This window comes from Nannospalax galili, unplaced genomic scaffold, assembly GCF_000622305.1.
Source record: "Nannospalax galili isolate Female #2095 unplaced genomic scaffold, S.galili_v1.0 scaffold356, whole genome shotgun sequence".
Taxonomy (NCBI): Eukaryota; Metazoa; Chordata; class Mammalia; order Rodentia; family Spalacidae; genus Nannospalax; species Nannospalax galili.
In genome coordinates, this window is record NW_008338126.1 from 131,030 (window position 1) to 150,692 (window position 19,663).

General features: G+C 40.5%; 1 protein-coding gene across 1 annotated transcript in view; it reads left to right on the forward strand.

The window, feature by feature from the left end:
• The window catches only part of Fyb2 (FYN binding protein 2), a 118,955-nt gene that overhangs the window by 77,422 nt on the left and 21,870 nt on the right, over window positions 1–19,663 (forward strand). The window contains exons 7-10 of the mRNA XM_029563464.1: window positions 1,195–1,294; window positions 4,558–4,717; window positions 12,053–12,167; window positions 12,253–12,293. Coding sequence (XP_029419324.1) covers window positions 1,195–1,294; window positions 4,558–4,717; window positions 12,053–12,167; window positions 12,253–12,293 — 416 coding nt within the window. The remainder of the gene's footprint in view (window positions 1–1,194; window positions 1,295–4,557; window positions 4,718–12,052; window positions 12,168–12,252; window positions 12,294–19,663) is intronic.

The following is a 19,663-nucleotide window of genomic DNA, read 5'->3' on the forward strand; positions in this document are numbered from 1 at the left end:
ATCTTCCAAGCAAATAATGACATCAGATATGAGACTAGAGATTAAACAGGGGGAAGAATGTTATGTTGTGATCACTGGGACATAATCTTAATGAGACTAATCTCTGGTACACAAGAGCTGAGTTTGATCAGAGTATGCCATCATCTGGGAGCAGTCCCAGCATTACTTACACACTTACCTACATCAGTTCTGCCCACCGGAACTGCTCAGATAACCACAGGTGCTGTGTCCTCACGTGATTCAGTTCTTCACATGTGTTCCTGGAAAGGTATGTAGAGAACGTGTCTGTGTTAGATTATGTATGTCCTTGAATGTATACCATAACTTTGGAAATGCTGGTGGGTTTTTCTGACTGAGCTTTGGCCCCACAAGCAGCAGTTCATGGAACTTCCTGTAGCCACCATCTGCTTCTGCTGTGTCCTGAGAATCACCTCCCATTTGATCGCCTAATGATTTATAACTGAACAGCAAGGCCTGCTTTGGGTAAACTCATGAAAATGACGGCTGGCCATTTTGCCTGTTCATGAACAGGTTCTGTTTCCCTAGAACCGTGTAAGATGTCTGGGGTTGGAGCAGTTCTCAGTGACCTTCCTTGCTCGCCTCCTCCTCGCCTATACAGTACTCATTCAGCAAACTCTAGTTGACTAAGCAAAGGGGAAGAATTGAATATAGATTCATGGACAGGCAGGTGATAATCAACTCAGAAGAACAAAGTGCTAGAGACAGACAGAATGACTTCTTGAGAATCAGGGAAGGGTGATTTAGATAAATTAGAAAGGGTCTTGTATTTGTCAGCAATTTAAGATGCAGATGACATGCCTGAAAAAATAAGTGGCTAATAAAAAGGAGAGGTGCTCAAAGAAACCAGTGGGTTGGAACAGTTATGAGAGTTCAGATTTATAGGGAGATGGGATTGGCAAGAAGAGGTAAACCACAGAAGAACTTAGATTTCATCTGTAGGCAATGGGGAGTTCAAAGATTTAAACAAGAATTCATACACCGGAGCAGGCAGAGGATCATGAAAGCCATCACAGATTGATCTAATCCTAGTGCCTTATCTCAAAAAAAAAAAAAAAAAAAAAAAAAACCATGTATAGATTTGCTTTTATCAATAATTTCATTGGGATTGAGCAATGTATTTTATCTACACTCAAAGCCTCACTTTTTTTTTATTGGCATCTCTTCGTGTTTCAGCCCTAGACATAAAGATGAAGAGAAAAACACGAAAGAAGAGTCACGTGAGCTGGAGCCTCAAAAGCCAGAAAAGGATCTATATCCCAACCGTCTCCTCAAGGTATCAGTGTCCTAGGCTCCTGACATAGTTCAGACGTGATTTTTCTCATATATAAATCTGATTGATTTTATCCACAGCCTGTCTTTACATAATTAAGACATAAAACCCAGACCCCTTGTTTTGCATGTACGACTATTCATAATTCAGCCCTGTTCCGTCTTGTCTTTTCAATCTTGCCTCCAGGCTTCCTCCTCCTACCCCGCCCCCAAATTTTTCCCTTCATCTCGTCTCTTCTCACAGCTTCTACACTACTCACTTCCATACTGTTCAGACACTATTAGTTACTTTTCTATTGCTGTGATAAGACATGACAAGCAAAGCAACTTACAGAAGGAGGAGTCTGAGTTTATGCTTCAGAGGGTTAGAGTCCATAATGGCGGGGGAGGCATGGCGGCAGAGGTGGCTGGAGCAGAAAGCCAAGCAATCACATCTTTAAGTAGGCACAGGAGCAAATGGGGACAGGAAATCTGGGAGGTCTTAAGAACTCTCAAAGCCTGTCCCCAGTGATATGCTTCTTCCAGCAAGGCCAGGCCTCCTAAAACCTCCTGAAACAGCGCCACCAACCGAGTACAAAGTATTCAAATACTTGAGCCTCTGGGGGACATTCTCATTCAGACCTCCACACTACCACCTCTCCAAATAGCCCAGGCTTTGCGTCTGCTGATTTATCTTCCAGCTAGTCTTGTTTCCCCTTCCATCAGTCTTCCACCTTCATTTTAAAAATTGGAGTTTGATCAATCCTGCTTTTGGAAGTCTTTCCCGCCCAATCTCCCAGTGAAAATAATAAATCTCCCTATCCTCTGTTTCTGCGGCCATGAACAATATTTATATAAATAACACCATGTTACACACTAAGTCATTGTGAGTAGGCACCATGACAAATGTGTAGGGCACACACTCTGTCCATTGCCTTACTCGTGTCCAGAGCTTTCCATGTCGTCTAACCTCAGGAAAGGTTTGACAAGTACTAAAAGTTGAAAATGAAGAAGTCTGAAGGGACACAAGAATAGTGGGTGTCAAGTAAACAGGAGGAAAGAAGAATGAATCCCGGCTCACTTGGAGGTGACGAGCACAGGGTTCTGGGACTAAGTTCTCCCTCAGTAGATGCTAATGGTGAGACCAGTGGCCAGTTATTTGACCTGCATAGACTTTTTTCTACCATCCAAAGATGTTCCTTAATTGTTAGATTATACACCTTAAACACTTATCCCTAGGAATCTTTTTCCTATTTTTTTCTTTTAAAAAAAACCTTGCTTTCTGAGAGTTTCATACATGAATACTGCATTTGCATTATTTCCACCCCTCTCACCCAGTCCCCCTTCAACTCCTCCCAGGTCCCCCCTACTCCCCTACAATCTCTTGTCCTCTTCTTTGATTATTATTGTTACATATTATATATAATATATATAATGCACTGAGTCCCTTTAGTGGAGCTTGTGTGTACCTGTGTTTAGGGCTGCCTACTTGGGATTACCTCTCAGGGAGCTAGTCTCTGGAGAAAAGTGATTCTTCCTCCCTCAGCATCTGTCAATTGCCTATATCCCTTCCTCTTCTGGTTGGACCCTATGAATTTCCCCCATTCACCTTGGCATGCCAACTGGCTTTGTCATTATGCAGATCTTTTTTCAAAATTTTATTCTATGTGTATGCATGTATTGCCTGCATGTAAGTAAGTGCACCTGTGTCCTGCGATGCCTGTGGAGGATAGAAGAGACTGTTGGATCCCCTGGGACTGGAGTTATGGACTGTTAGCTGCCATGTGGGTGCTAGGATTCAAACCCAGGTCTTCTTCAACAACAGTGTTCTTAACCTCAGAGCCATCTCTCCACCCCCATTGTGCAGATCTTGTTAGACTCCCACACTGTGGAGGTTTCCTTGGTGTGGCCTCCCTATCACGTCTGAAATGCCTTAAGTAGAAGCAGGTGTCTTGTCCTTCTGGCTTTTACAATCTTTCTGCCCCTAGGCTATGATGTTCCCTGAGCCTTAGTTACAGAGGTTGCATTGTATCATTTAGCGAGGGGGCACTTCAGAGTTAATTATTCTATGTATTTTGACGAGCTGTGGAACTTTGTAATAGCCTCCATCTGTTGCAAAAAGAAACTTTTTTGGTGAGTGCTGAAAGTACACTTTTCTGTGGATATAAAGGAAATTCTGTCTGTCTGTCTATCTGTCTATCTATCTGTCTATCTGTCTATCTATCTGTCTATCTATCTATCTATCATCTATCTATCTACGGTTCTGGAGAAGCCTATCTAACACAGCCTGTAATTTCTCCCTCTGAGCAGCTTTGAAAATGAAGATCAATAACCTTCTTTCCTTGAATGAGTTTTCTGGCCGTTACTACTTATTTCTATCTATCTATCTATCTATCTATCTATCTATCATCTATCTAATATCATAAGAAATTATCTTGGTCTAAGAAAGTGCCAGAAGTAGGTTCTTCTCTGGGGCCTATGACTTCTCCAACCATATGTACTTGGCTATGTTTACAGTATCATGCATGAATTCTGTGCCACTGAGCAAGCCTTAAGTCCCAATAGATAGCTGTTAATTATTCTAAGATAAAAGTGCCACTATTACACCAATCGAGATAATTTGCTGGGCTGGCCATCATTGTGGTTCACAGGCTTTACAGCTGTGTAGGGCCACTGACTGATTTTCTCCCTTCACATCATGCATAGCACTTTCTGATACCATAAAAACTGTTCTTCGGGGAGGGGCTTCCAGGTCAGCTCCAGCTCCATTGCTCCAAGTCTTGTATCCAAAGTATGTCATGTCTTCAGCAATAGGGTCTTACCTTCAAGTTCTGGGAGGCAATCACACACTGTGGCAAGTCTATATTCTTTTGGGAGTCTCTTGGACTACCCTAATCAACAACTCAAAGGGAGATTTTACTTGCCTCATACTGTGATTTTTGTCATATAGTATTCAACTATACGCCCTGAATAGACTTTTTATCAAGAGGACTACTGATGCTTTTCCAATGGGACACCATGATAATTGAGATAGAATAAAGAGTCTGCCTTGCAGTTGATATGCCACTAAATCCTGACTGCCTCCCCTGGACCTGAATCTGTGCCGAGTTCACTGAAGGGCATGGTACCTAGTCTGGTAAGATGTAGGGTTTCGTAAAAGCACTCAACATCCGTTATAAAGAATAATGGCTATCCATAAGGAACACACAAGAGAAGAACAGAATGTGTAAGTAAGGACCTGACTAGGTCACCAGCCCCAGGAGTGCTTGTTCTGTTGCGTTTGTACAGGTAAGCACCTGGGAAAGGGCACCAGGAAAAATCCAGATGACTAGAGTCCACAAAGATAGAAGGAGCACACCATCTAGGAACCAGGAAGCTGTGACTGACATCACCCAGACCAAGGCCTTCTCTGAAGATGTGAAACCGGCCAGGCACCCCCAAGATAAGGGTAAGCTGCATTTTTTTCTGTATCCTCTTCACTGCCAAATCATTTGGAAGGGGGGTGTAGCTGAGATCATAATTTATTTTACAAATATATAGGGTACTTTTTATGTACCAAGTGCCCTGAAGAGTTAGGTACCCACTGTAATGGAAAGAGTACAAGATTTAGAAGCAGAGGGCTTGAATTCAAGTCTCTACACTCATACATAATAGTTGTGTGGTGACTTTGTATTCCTGTAGTGCAACTTTTTTCATTTATAAAAGGAACTGGAATATGGAGCTCACAGGAGTTTTATGAAGACCAGACCCAACAGTATGTTATGTGATAGGCTTTTATCTTCTTGTATACCTGCTGACTCCTGTTCACACCATCAGCAAACGATGATGTAATGCGGTATCATCAGGTGACTATTTCAGTTGCATTTTTTTCCTTTCTGTTAGTCAAAACTCTTGATTGTAAACAACAGTAATTAAATCATACTTTGTTAAACTGTACTATTAAAGGTGGTTTACTTGGTAGAAAATCTAGATGTGGTTGACTCCAGGGACACAAATAGAATCCCAAGGATTTGGTATCCTGAGTTGTCCTCCTGGCTTCACTGCCCTCTGAGGCAACCCGATTTTCCCTCAGGCAGAATCAACCTTTGTGGAAGCAAGTTGGCAACCAGCAGATAGGTTACAACGTATGCTCTGATAAGTCCCAGAGCAGATCTAGAAGTTTTTATCATCCCAGATGTTGTAAGACCGAGACATGACTCTTATTGACTTTGATTGAGTCAAATGCCATCACTGAGTAAAAGGCTTCAATTCTCTGATTGGCCCTGAATGGGTCACATCCCCATTAAGCTGGGGGTGGATAGAGTCATTCCTACCAAAACAACATGCCATCACATTGAAGGATTCCAAAGGAAAACAAGATAGCTGTTATTAAGACAGAAAAGTAGATATTGGGTATATGAGGAAAACATGTCTATCATAGCCCATTAATCCATGGAAAGCCACTGATGTGATATGCTACAGCCATAATGGGAAGGATAACTTCCAGTGGTCATAAGATGGAGTCAAGGTCCCTTAAAATCTGTCCCAGCCTCAGGGGCTTTACTTGTGCCACATAAAATTTTGCTTCATCTCTTTCCTCCACCTGGAGTACTTTTATACACACTCCCTTACCTGACTGTGTCCTACTCTCCTTTCCATATTCATCCCTAAAGTCACTCCTGAAGTCTCATATTTCCGTCTCCCCAGATATTGAATGTGAGTAGCCCTTGAAGGTGATCGATGTGAAAGCATTCTAAAGTTTTTAGCTGTTAGTGAGGAAAGTAACAATATTATTTTATCCTGAAAGGACTTAGACAAACTAGAATTTATTAAGCAATGCAATTAAAAGAATTACCAGGCAAGCCCAAGACACACACACACACACACACACACACACACACACACAAACCAAACCAAGAACTTATAAGGAGAATATATAAATCTTGTATATAAGCATGCTTATATTCACAAAATACAAAATAGAAATTAAGCATTAACAAAGACATTGAAATTTGGAAAATATTTGAACAGGCATCTCATCAAAGAGGAAAGAGGATATTTGAAAGGCAAATATGCTGTGAAAACCCATCTTTATTAACTCTCAGTGAATTGTAAATGAAACCTATTTGCCCATCAAATATCTACAAGAGAAAAGACTAAAAATGTTCAGTTTTGGTGAAGATATGGACTGGGACATTTATCTTGAAAATTTTTTGAAATATTTAAATCTGTAACCCAAGCATTCCATGTTTTGTGTATATCTAGCAGAAATGCATACTTCAATTCACTAAAAGTATATAAGACACTCATGGAAGAACATCTTATAGTCCCAGACTAGAAAGTTTCCAAATGAGCAATAGAACAGAGGGAGCTGGGTGTGGTAGAGTCCTGTAACTCCAGCATGTAGGTGGCTGAGGTAGGAAGAGGAGGGATTCGAGGCAGCCTTAACTACAGAGTGAGGACTGTCTTAGGTGAAAAAAAAATGCAACGACAAAAAGTAGAATGGATAAATACATTATAGTGTGTACACACAATAGACGAGAAAATTTAGTCATAAAGACAGACACGTTACAGCTATTTGCAACAACTTGGATGAATCTCTCAACATAATACAGAATGAAAATGTGCAACACCAAAACTACAAACGGAAACTGCATTACTATAAAGGTAAAATAAGCAGAATGTGCCTTGTGCACTGGAAGTCAGGACAGCAGCTACCCGGAGGTGGGGGTGATGGGGAGACAGAAGAGAGGCACCCTGCAGCACTGGTGGTGCTGGCTCTACATCCATGTATGTGGACGTGGGAAAGTTCTTTGGTTTGTACTTTCATGAACTATGCCTTCTCCTGTGTCTTATGCTGTCATTAGATCTTAAAACAGAAATTGGACCTTAGACCTTAGACTTAGATATTAGACCTTAGACTAGACCTTAGACCTTAGAACTTAGACATTAGACTTTAAAACAGTAGGCTGCTGGAGAGATGGCTCAGTTGTTAAGAACACTGGCTGCTTTCGCAGAAGACCCAAGTTTGGTTCCTAGCACTCACATGGAGGCTAACAACTATCTGTAACTCCAGTTTCAATGGATCTGATACCCTCTTCTGGTCTCCAGGGGCATTGCATGCACATACTGCACTTATATAGATGCAGGCATACACATTTTTAAAAAATCATAAACAATTAAAAAAAACAGGACTGGGGATGTAGTTCAGTAATAGAGTACTTGATCCACAGCACTGCAGGAAAATTTTTAAAAATATAAAAAGGTTTTAAAACAGAGTAGGTAACTGTTGGACTGGAAAGATGGCTCAATGGTTAAGAGCACTGGCAGCTCTTACAGAGGACCTGGGTTCGATTCCCAGCACACACATGACAGCTAACAACTGTCTGTAACTCCAGTTCTAGGGTATCCAGCACCCTCTTCTGACTTCTGTGGGCATTGCATGACATTGGTGCACCTACCTACATGCAAGCAATACACTCATACAGATAAAATAAAAGTAATAAACAAAATATTTTAAAAATGGGGTAGGTAACTGTTAAACACAAACAAACATAACATGTATTATTTCTTTTTAAAAATCAAAAGATTTTAAAGTATAATAAAGAAAAGTAATTTTAATCAATCAAAAGGAAAAGAAAAAAGCAGGGAAATTTTTAAAATGTGTGATAAGATAGTAAATGTAAATATTTAGATAACACTGTATATGTAATGTACTAAACTTCTAGTTGGAAGACACATTCAAACTCTAAAAAGTATTTGAGTACCTTTTACATGCCCAGCACTCTTCTAGGCATGAGAATGTGTAATAAATAAAACAGCCCAAAATTCTCCTATTGTTCACATGTAAAAGACTGATGATCCTTATCTTTCACTCAGCACAAAAAATCAACTGAAAAGGGAAAATCAACTGGAAGGGGATCAGAGACCTTAGTGTAACACCTAACACTCTAAAATCACTAGAAAGAAACGGGAAATCCTTCAAGATACAGGCAAAAGCAACAACTTTCTGAGTAGGACTCCAGGAGCCCACAAAATAACAGCAGGGATTGACAAAGGAGAGCCTACGCAGCCAAAAAGCTTCTGCACAGAAAAGAAACAGCAGAATTTGCAGACAGCCTACAGAATGAGGGAAATCTTTGCCAGCTATATATTTAAAATGGAATTAATACCCAGAATATATAAACGCTAACACTGAATGTTAAGTAATCCAATCAAGAAATGGACAAATGAGCTGAATATACACTTCTCAAAAGAAGTATAAATAGTTACATGAAAAATATTCAACATCTTTAGCCATCAGAGAAATGCAAGTCAAAACTAGACAGATTCCATTTAATAGAATCAAAATGGCTATCACAAGGAAACAAAGCAAATTATAAGGAAGATGGATATGGGGGAGCCATTATACACTTCTAGTGGGGCTGTGAATTAGAGCAGAGGCTATGGAAATGAGCATGGCAGTATTTTTAAAAATAGAGCTACCACATGACCCAGCTGTACCATTCATGGGTATATGCAGAAGGCAGTCTAAGGCAGAGTACAACTCTCATACCTGCACAGACATGTTTATCACTAGTCACAGTAGCCAAGTTATGGATCAGCGTAGGCACCTGCAACACACGAATGGATGAAGAAAGTGGGGCACACGTGGGAATTTTACTCAGCTATAAAGAAGGATGATGGGGCAGGGGAAATGGCTCAGTTGGTAAAGTGCTTGCTGCCTAAGCATGAGAACTTGAATTTGGTCATCAGAACCTATGTATGAAAAAGACAGGCATGGTGGTATGTACTTGTATCCCAGCTCTGGGAAGGCAGAGGTAGGCAGATGCCTGGGGCTCGCTTCCAGCAAGGTTAACTGCTTGGTGAGTTCCAGGCCACTAAGAGACCCTATCTCAAAAAACAAGAAAGACAAAGCCTGAGGAACAACACCCAAGGTTGATCACTGGCCTCCACACTCACATGCATACATGTTTACATGCACCCGTAACACGAACACACATGTGCATGCGTGTACACACATAGGAAGAATGAAGCCATTTGCAGGAAAATAGATGAAACTGGAGAGAGTCTGAGAAAGAAGAACTCAGAATGACAAGTATCACATATTTTCTCTAATGTGAAAACCAGGGGGAAACAATATGACGAAAAAGTAAAAGATGTTGATGAAGAAGATGAGGGGCAGGTGAGTTGGGGGGAAGGCAGGTAAGACAAGGTAATTGATGGGGGGAAAATGATCAAAGCACACAACATGAATGTATAAAAATGTTACAAATAAACCCGTCGTTTTTATACAATTAGTATGTGGCAATAAAAGGTTCCTGTTCCCACCAGGGTTACTTTCTGATCAAAGGAGACAGATAATATTATGAACACCAGTACTCTTTCTATGTAGCGTGGAGGTAAATGACATGAACAAAATAAAGCAAGGGAAGAGAGTTAAGGAGGCTGTGAAAGTTACAACCTTTGTAAGTGTTTGTCGATGACCTCAAAGACCTAAAGTAGATAAAGAAGATGAACCAATACTGGTTAATCTTGTCAGCTTGCGTGGATCGGTAATCATCTTGGAGACACATCTCCGGGCAAGTATGAGACAGTTTCCAGAGAGGTTGAACTGGGGAGAGAAGACTTACCCTGGATGTGTGTCGTACCATCCCGTGTGCTAGGGTTATGGACTGAATAAGAATAGAAAAAGGAGAAAGCAAGCTCGGTACCGGTTCATCGCGCTCTGCTCTCTGGTGTCATGTGGCCAGCCACTTTAGGCTCTTCCTTGCCGTGATGGACTGGAAGTCAAAACGAACCCACCTTTTTTCATCTTGCTTTTATCTGGTGCTTTGTCACAGCGACAAGAAAAGTACACTGGAGGCATATTGTATATTTGATGTAAGAATATTCCAGGGAGAAGGAAAATAAAGGGCAAATCCCCTTCGGCAGGAGCCAGCCAGAGGTGTTGGTGAAGGAGCAAGGACGTGCGTGCGGCAGAGGAGATGCAGAGAGGAGCGTCGTGGGAAGTAAGGCAGAGGGAGCGCCACGGGCTTTTGGAAACGCCATGCAAAGACTTGGGCGTTAACTTAGAATAACATTTCTTAAACTATTGAAAGCTTCAAGCACACAAAAAAGACATGATCTGTGGGGTGTAGTGGCGCACGCCTTTAATCCCAGCACTTGGAAGGCAAAGGAAGGCCGGCCCTGTCTCATCAACAACAGTAACAAATAAAAGTGTTATTGGGCTTGCATTTTGAAAGAATAACTAGGCTGAGAATAGAATACAGGCAGAGTCAGGGAAACTGTGAGTCACTGTGGTGATTCAGCTAGAGCTGGCAGTAGCTCAGTGACAGGTTCTGTGATTGATTTATAGAGATGTGTTTGGGTTTAGGGTGTAATCTGAAGTTAGAGATGACAGTTCAGTATTGACTGGATGTGAGATATGAGAAAGAAGAATCAAGGATGACTCCAGCATTTGGGACCTGAGCAACAAATGATGTAACTGACATTTTTTATTGAGATGGGGCAGACTTTAAGGATGTCAAATTTTTAAGAGAAATCTTAAGATTAGTAACACCCCAACTATGTGCTTAGCATCTTTATTTTCGCTAGAGGAATATTCTGATAACTCCTTAAGAAAAAGCAAGCCCTTTTCTTCTGGGAACTGACATTCTTTGAGATAGTTTGGGGTCATATGCTTCTTGTAAGAGGATAAAATCTTTTCATTTAGTCCATTTTATTAAGAGATACAAGTCACTTTGCTTATTGCATATTTTTAGATATATTTCTTATGATAAGTAGCTCATATCTGAAAATAGTTCTGAATCACTCATAGCCTAAAAATGAACCTATGCCAACTGATAAAGAGGTGACAGCTTTATGGTCATGGCAAGTTTACAGCTCTGAGAAACAGGCTAGCTCCTGCATTTATTGGGCTGACACCTGTGCAAACAATGTCAGTACAGGTTTTAGACTGGTGCATGACCTGCTGTTTCATTCGATCATTAATGATACATGTTGACATGTATTCAATTAACTTACCTGAGAGACTTTAAGAAAAAACTGCCAAAAGGCTAGAAAAGTCTATTTAGGTGGCACAGAAAATCCCTGGGGCCAGAGAATTTTGACACATGAGGTCAGAAATTAAAGAATCATCCAAGAAGGGAGGAGTTCTTAGTTTATGAAGGAACTAGCACTCATTATAAATACGCACTTGAGCCTTGCATGATCACATAGGAAGTGCTGTTATTGTTAACTCCAGCTTCAGAATGTCATAAATGAGTTCTGTAAGATGAAGTGGCTTATCCAAGTATCGTGCATGCTGAGTTGTCAGTTTCATTGGCACTGTGACTAAACACCTGACAGAAACAACATAAGGCTCATGGTTGTAGAGGTTTCTGTCCATAGTCTTTGGCTCTGTTCATTCTAGGCCAGTGGTGAGGCAGAACGTCATGAGGGTGGGAGCCTGAAGAGGAGGGGACAGGAGGGAAGGAAGGAAGGAAGGAAGGAAGGAAGGAAGGAAGGAAGGAAGCAGAAAGGAAAAAAGGGACTGGGAGTCTGGTGTAACCTTCAAAAGACTCCCAACAGACTACCCAGGTTCTGCTTCCTAAAGTTCCAGAGCCTCCCAAAATAGCATCTCCAGTTTAAGACGAAGCATTGGGGGACATTTTGTGCTCAAATCATAACAGTGCAGGACAACATCCCAGCTTTAGCATCTTGATCCGCCTCTTCCTGCACCTGCTCCATGGCGAGTTGTTTGCATAAATGTGTTCCTGACACCTGATGACATGGTCTCAGGGGGTTCCTATTTTCCTTGCAGGTGGATATATGGAGGCTTTGGAGGTGACTAAAGAAACCCCAAATCCAGGTGCCATCACGTCAAACTCCTTCTCAGAGGAGACCTATGATGATGTGGCATGCCCCAGGGAAGATGCGTAAGTGCATTCTGGCCTTTGAATAAGATGAATATGAGACTTTGGGAGTGCAACAGGTTAATGGTCTTCATATCTTTCTCCACAGACAAAAATGGGACTTCTCTAGCTCATTCACTTCGGATAGTGGTAAGTGCAGGAAACCGCTGGTGGGAATTGCAGAGTGCTTTTGTGGCTAGTACTGATCAGAGCTTTCTATTTGGATACTGGGTAGAGAGATCATAGGCTAAGTAAGAAGTGGTCCCAAGGAACGTGCTAATAAATCACTCAGAGTAGAGAATGGTGTTCTTGTGCCAAAAAGCAACTGAAAAGTGAAATTGCTTCCTTTTTGATTTCATCATGGTACAAGTTTATTAGTGATGCTGTATTTTTATTTTAAAAACCTTCCCAGCTTCCCAGCACTTTCAATATCAATATCAATATCAACAAGGCCTAAAGGCCTTGAATGGCCTGCCCCAGCATGTTTGTGTGATCCCACTTCACACTGTGTTGTCTTCCTCCTTGAGATGCCTGCTGCAGACCCTCTTTCTGCTTCTACAATCACCAGCCACAAAGTGTTTGCGGGTTCCCTTCCTCGCTGCACAGTAATGCTCTCCTCTCTAGGACTCTGTCAAGTGATTCTTCTTATTTTTCTTTTCATTGTTTGACAGTTTCATACATTTACATAATGAACTTTAATCATCTTCACCCCCCCCCATTTTTCCCTCTCTCCTTCTCCCTCTCCCCCTGAGATTTTCTTCCCAACAAGTCCCCCTCCTACTTTCAAGTCTTATTTCTGTGTGGGACCCACTTAGTTTACCTGGAGTTTCTTGCCTGACCATTAGTGGAAGGTTTTTTTGTTTTGTTCTGTTTTTAATGACAGCGAGAGCAACTATCACTGGCTACACCACTGAAGAAAATAGCACTCCTTCCCAACAACTGGCCAGTAGTGCCTCAGGGAGAGGTGGAGCCCCATGGGCCCCTCCCAATACTTGATGAAATGTTGATGGGCCCAAGCTTACACAGATCACGTGAAGACAATCACGGCTGCAATAAGTTTATGAATGCAATGGCTATGCCATGTCCAGAAGATGTCCTTTTGTTGTATATCTCCCTATGCCCTGGCTCTTACAGTCTTTCTGCCCCTTCTTCCACAATGTTCCCTAAGCCTGTAGAGAATAATACAGCTGTCTCATTTAGGGGCTAAATGAGCTAAGTAATGAATAAGTAACTACTCCACTGTTACTTATTCCCAGCACTTTGTTTTGGGCTTCTGCATTAATTATCACCATCTGCATTAAGAAAGAAATCTAATAAGACTGGGAGCAGCTCTAATCTATGGGTATAAGTGCAAATATCCAGAAGGCAGTTCGAGAACATATCACTTAGCAAAACAGTATGTATTAGTCAGTGTTCTCCAAAGAAACAGAACTGGTAGAATGAATATATATGTATAGGGATATATCAGCTTAGCTCACAGGATAGAGTCCGAGTAGTCCATCATTGGCTGCACCACACTGGGGAGGCTGAGAATCCATAGTCGCTCAGTCCACGAGGCTGGATGTCTCAGTAGTCCCAATCTGGCACTGAAGGTCTGACAAATTCCAAAAGATCAGCTAGTCTTCAGTCTACAGCAGCAAGAGCGAGAGAGAAGGCAAGCAGCAAGAAGCCTAGTGTTCTCCTCTGCCTTGGTCTTTTATACGGCTGCCATCAGAAGGTAACACCCACATTTAGGGTGTGTTTCCAGCTTCAGATGATCCAATCAAGAAGATCTCTTTCATTTCAGTTAATCCCAGATCCAGTCAAGTTGATGACCAGGATTAGCCATCACACAATAGTAGTAGGTTCCACTCTAGGGCCTAGGATTTCCCTAACCACAAGTTCTTGACTATGTGTACAGAACAAGACATGAGTCTGTTCTTGAGGAGTAAGTCTCAAATCCAAACAGAAGTGACTGATTACCACCATACCAGCCATGCCACTAGATGGTACATCATGCCTGGCTGGTCATCATTGTATACTGCAGGATTCACAGCTAGTTAAGACTACTGATGATTTTTCTCCCACAGCAGGCTACAGAGCACCTTCTGGCACCTTGAAAGCTAGCCAGTAGAGATAAAGTGTCTAGCTCAGCTCTAGCTTAATTTCTCTCTATCCTGAGACCAAAGTTTGTGGTGTCTTCAGCAATAGGATCTCACCATCAAGTTCTGGTGGGCAACTAAGAGCAATGGAAATAGCCTTATTGTATTGGAGCTCTCTGGAGCCTCCTTGACCAGCAACTTGTAGGGAGGTACCCCATGTCTGACGCTAGGACCTTTGTTTACTCACCTGCGGTTTCTAAGACAAACATTATCCATCCATAGAGGATATCGTTGTTCAAATTGGTTTTTTAGATTATATTTTCGTATAGCTTATAAGCTAGGTTCCCATATGGCCTTTTAATATATTCTTGGTTTTGGTTATTACCGTCTCCCTTCTCTTCCCTCTTTTTCTGTCCTTCCCACTTCCAGCTTAGACTTTTCCATCCCCAGGGTTCCCCCCCGTTTCCACTTTCATGTCCAACGTGCTCCACTATCCTCCTTGCCTTAAGGCCTCCCCGCACCACAATAGCCTCTTTCTATCTTTCTGGGCTTTATTAGAACTCAAAGTTAAACATAAACGTTGTAGATAGGTATTATACATAAGGGAGAAGATGTGACATTGTCTTTCTGGGTCTGGTTTACTTCACTCATTATAATATATTCCAGATCTCTCTATCTTCCTGAAAATTACATCATTTCATTCTTTACCCCTGATAAAGATTCCATTGTGTGTGTACCACATTATCATTATCTATTTATCCATTGATCCACTGATGGACAGCTAGGCTGATTCCATTTTTTTCACTATTGTAAATAGAGTCACAATGAACATGGATGTGTAAATATTTCTGTACGAGAATATGGAATCTTTTGCATCCATAGACTGTTTTTAATTGATTGTTTATTTTCTGGATATTAGTTTTTTAAACTCTTTGAACACTCTAGACTCTAATCTTCTGTAGATCTAATCTACACTAACCTTCTGGGAAGCACAGAAGCTCGCAAAGACTTTCTTCCAGTCTATAGGCTGCCGCTTCACTTGATTAACGATTTCTTTTGTAGTACAGAAGCCTTTTAATTTCATGCGGCCTCATTTGTTGGTTATTGGCCTGGACTGTATTCAGAAAGTCCTTACCTATGCCTGTATCTTTAAGTGTATGCCCCACTTTACCTCTAGTAGCTTTTTTGTGTCTAACATTGATTCATTTGGCATTGAATTTTGTGCAGGGGGAGAGAGAAGGATCAAGTTGCATTCTTCTACATGAACATATCCAGTCTTCCCAGCACCATTTGTTAAAGTTTGTCTTTTTGCTAATGTGTGTTTTCCAGATTTTGGTCAAAATTCAGGTAGCTGCAGTTGCATGGACTTACTTATATCTGGATCCTGTATTCTATTCTGCTGTGTGTCCACTTTTGTGCCAGTATTTGCTATTTTGATTGTGATGTCACTATAATATAACTTTATACCAGGTGTGGTGATACCTCCAGCAGTGTCTTATGGTTCAAGATTGCTTCGTGCAATCTTGAGATCTTTTGTGCTTCCATATGAATTTTTAATTGTTTTTTTTCTATTTCTGTGAAGAGTTGAACTGGCATTTTGGTTGGGATTGCATTGAATTTCGGTAGGATGGCCTTTTTCACAATATTATCAAATAATTGTACCAGTCCACGAGCATGAGTGGGTGTTTCCAACGACTAGTGTATTCCTCAATTTCTTCAGTGTTTTTAGTTCTTTGTTTCCAAGATATTTTTTAACACTGTTGTGAATAGTGGTTTGTCTGACTTTTCTTGGTGTGGTTGTCATTAGTATATAGAAAGGCTACTGACATTAATTTTGTATCCTGTCATATTGCTGAGTGTGTCCTTCAGCCCCAGGAGTCTCCTGGTGAAGTCTTTAGGGTCTCAAGTAGAGAATTGTGTCATCTGCAACTAGAAGCACTTTGAATTCTTTTCCTACTCAGATGCCCTTTATTTTCTTCCCTTGTCTTATTGCTCTAAGACCTATAGCACTATATTGAATATGAGTTGAGAGAGTGGGTACCCTTGTCTTGTTCCTGATGTTAATGAGAATTCTTTGAGCTTTTCTCCATTTGGCATGATATGTCTATAGGTTTGGTATATATAGGCTTTATTAGGTTGAGGTGGGTTCCTCCATCCTTGTCTCTTCAAGGCTTTTATGATCAAAGGATGTTAAATTCTGCCAAAAGGCTCTTTCTATATCTATTGGGATGATCATGTGATTTTTGTCCTGGGGCCATTTACATGATTTATGCATGTTGAACCATCCCTGTATATCTGGAATGAAGCCAACTTGATTATGGTGAATGATCTTTTTTAATTTGTTTTTTTAATTTGCTTGTAAGTATTTTATTGAGAATTTTTATGTCTATGTTCATCAGGGAGATTGATCTGGAATTTTCTTTTTTGTTGTTGTTGTTGTGTCTTTGTCAAGCTTTGGAATCAGGATGGTACTAGATTTGTTAAAAGAGTTTGGGAGTGCGCCTTTCTTCTCTGTTTTATGGAATAATCAAAGGAGTACTGATGTTAATTCTTCTTTAAAGTTCTGGTGGAATTCTTCCCTAAATTCATCTGGACCCAAACTTCCATCCTTTTTTAAAATTAATTAATTAATTAATTAATTAATTAATTAATTAATTTTCTCTTCTTGAAACAAGGTCTCCCTGTAGCCCCAGCTGGCCTGGAACTCACTATGTAGACCAGGCTGGTCTTGAACTCACAGAGATCTGCCTGCCTCTGCCTCCCAAGTGCTGGGACTACAGGCATGTGCCACCATGCCCAGCTAGTTGGGAGATTTTTAAATAATACTTTGATCTCATTGCTTGTTATAGATCTGAAGGAATCACTTACTCCACCATAGTTTGACTTTCACGGGTCAGTCATACACAACTAGAAATGTGTCCATTTCTTTTAGACTTTCTGGTTTAGCAGAAATTTTAACTGATGTCCTTAGGTTTTTCTGGATTTCATTGGCATCTGTTCTAGTATTATTAATTTGGGGCTTCTATCTTTTGGTTAATTTAACTAAGGATTTGTCAATCTTATTTATCTTTTCAAAGAACCACCTCTTTATTTTCAGTTTTTATTGTTTCTTTTTGTCATTTCTAGTTCATTAATTTCTGCCCCGAGTTTACTTATTTCTCCCCCAGCTATTGATTTGGGATTTAGTTTGTTCTTGCTTTTTCAATGGCGTAAGGCACATCATTTACATTGTTTATTTGAGGTCTCTCTGATTTTTTTTAGTTATTTATTTTTATTTTATGTGCATGAGTGTATTGCCTGCATGTACATATGTGTGCGCTTATATGTGTACAAGTACCTTCAGGTGCTATGGAGCCTCTGGAACTGGAGTTCCAGATGGTTGTGCACTGCCATGTGGGTCCTGGGAACCAGACTCAGGTCCTCTGCAAGAACAGAAACCTTAACAACTGAGCCATCTCTCCAACCCCCTCTCTGATTTTTAATGTAGGCATTTCGAACCACAAACTTCCCACTTACTTTCGTTGTATCTCGCAGGTTGGGTATATTGTGTTTTCATTTTCATTCAATTCAATTCTAGGAATTTATTTCCTTCTTGATTTCTTCAATGGCTCATTCATTGTTCAGTACCATTGTTTGATCTCCATAAGTTTGTTTTATTTTCTGTGACTTCTTTTTTATTGATTGTAGTATTCCACTGTGATCAGATAGAATACAGGAATTATTTCAATTTTCTTCTATTTTTGAGAGTTGTTTTTATGCCTTAATATGCTATCTGCTTTAGAGAAAGTTTCATTGGCTTCTGAGAAGAATGTGTATTCTGTAGCTTGGGGTGGAATAATGGTGAGAATGGGTTACCGAAGTCACCAACTATAATTGTGTTGGTATTAATCTGTGTCTTTAGATCTACTAGTATTTGTTTTATGAAATTGGGTGAGCCCTCTGTCTGGTGTGTATATATTTAGAATTATAATTTCCTCTTGAAGGGTTGTTCCCTTGATCTACCAATCAAGTAATGACCCTTTATCTCTCCTGACTATATTTGATTTGAAGCCCATTTTGTTAGATTTAGAAATGTGACATATATGTGGTTTTGGGTCCCATTTGCATGAAAGACCTTTTTTCCATCCTTTTACCTGGTGTCTGTCTTTGCTGCAATGCATGGTTCTTAGAGAGAGTATAAGGAAGGATCCTGTTTTCCAATCTAATCTGTTAGTTTCTGTCTTTTGATAGGAGAATTGGGACCATTAATACTCAGTTATCATTGAAAGATATGTATTGATTCCCATCACTTTGTTGGTTTTGTAGGGTATTCTGGTGGTTTCCTAGTCCTGTTTTGTTTATCAACTGTCTTAGCCAGGTTTATTTTTTCCCACTGTCCTCTTGGGTGTATTTCTTTCTCTTCATTCTGAAGTATTTCTCCCACTATCCTCTGTAGGGTTAGCATGGAAATCACAAATTTGTTTAGCTTTCTTTTATCTTGTAAAGTTTATCTTTTTCCTTCAATTATAGTTTTGCTGGATATATTAGATTTGGTTGGTAGTTGTGAATTTCAGAATTTGAAATGCATCTTTCCAAATGTTTTTGGCTCTTCAGGTTTCCATTACAAAGTCAGCCATTATTCTGAAGGGCCTTTATATGTGACTTGGCCCTTCTCTCTTGCAGCTTTCAATACACTTCATTTGTTCTGCATTATTTAGTGTTTTAACTATTATATGGTATGGGGAGTTCTTTTCCGGACCTGTTATTTGGAATTCTGTGAGCCTCTTATCTGGGGCCGAGGTATGGGCATACTCTCCAACCTCACCATCATCTTTGTGGACTCAGCTCAATCATTCCCACAGGGGATATTTTACTTGGTGTGAAAATGTTAAATGCATAGTACCATATACTGCTTACAGAACCACAGACTTCTTATATAAGCAACATGGACCCTTTTTCAGAGCACTTTCCACAAATCTGTTTATATCTATGCTACTCTTGGATGACTAGCCTAGAGTACTACTTTCTTTATGCATCCATCTCTCCCACCTTTAGCATAATGCCAGCCAGTTATAATAAAGTGTTTTTAAGTGAGATGAAGACATGGTGCAGTTAAGAACACTGGTGACTCCTGAAAAGGACCAGGGTTCAGTTCCCAGCACCCACATAGTGGCTAACAATCATCCAGTTCCACAGGATCAGATGCCCACTTCTGGCCTCTGTGGGCATTACACACATGGATAAACTCACATACATGCAGGCCAAGTACTCATACATATAAAAATAAAGAATAAAAATTAAAAAAAATATATCTGTTGAGACAGGTGTGGTGGCACATGCCTTTAATCCCAGCACTCTGGAGGCAGAGGCAGATAAAAAATATATATCTGTTGAGACAGGTGTGGTGGCAACATGCCTTTAATCCCAGCACTCTGGAGGCAGAGGCAGGTGGATCTCTGT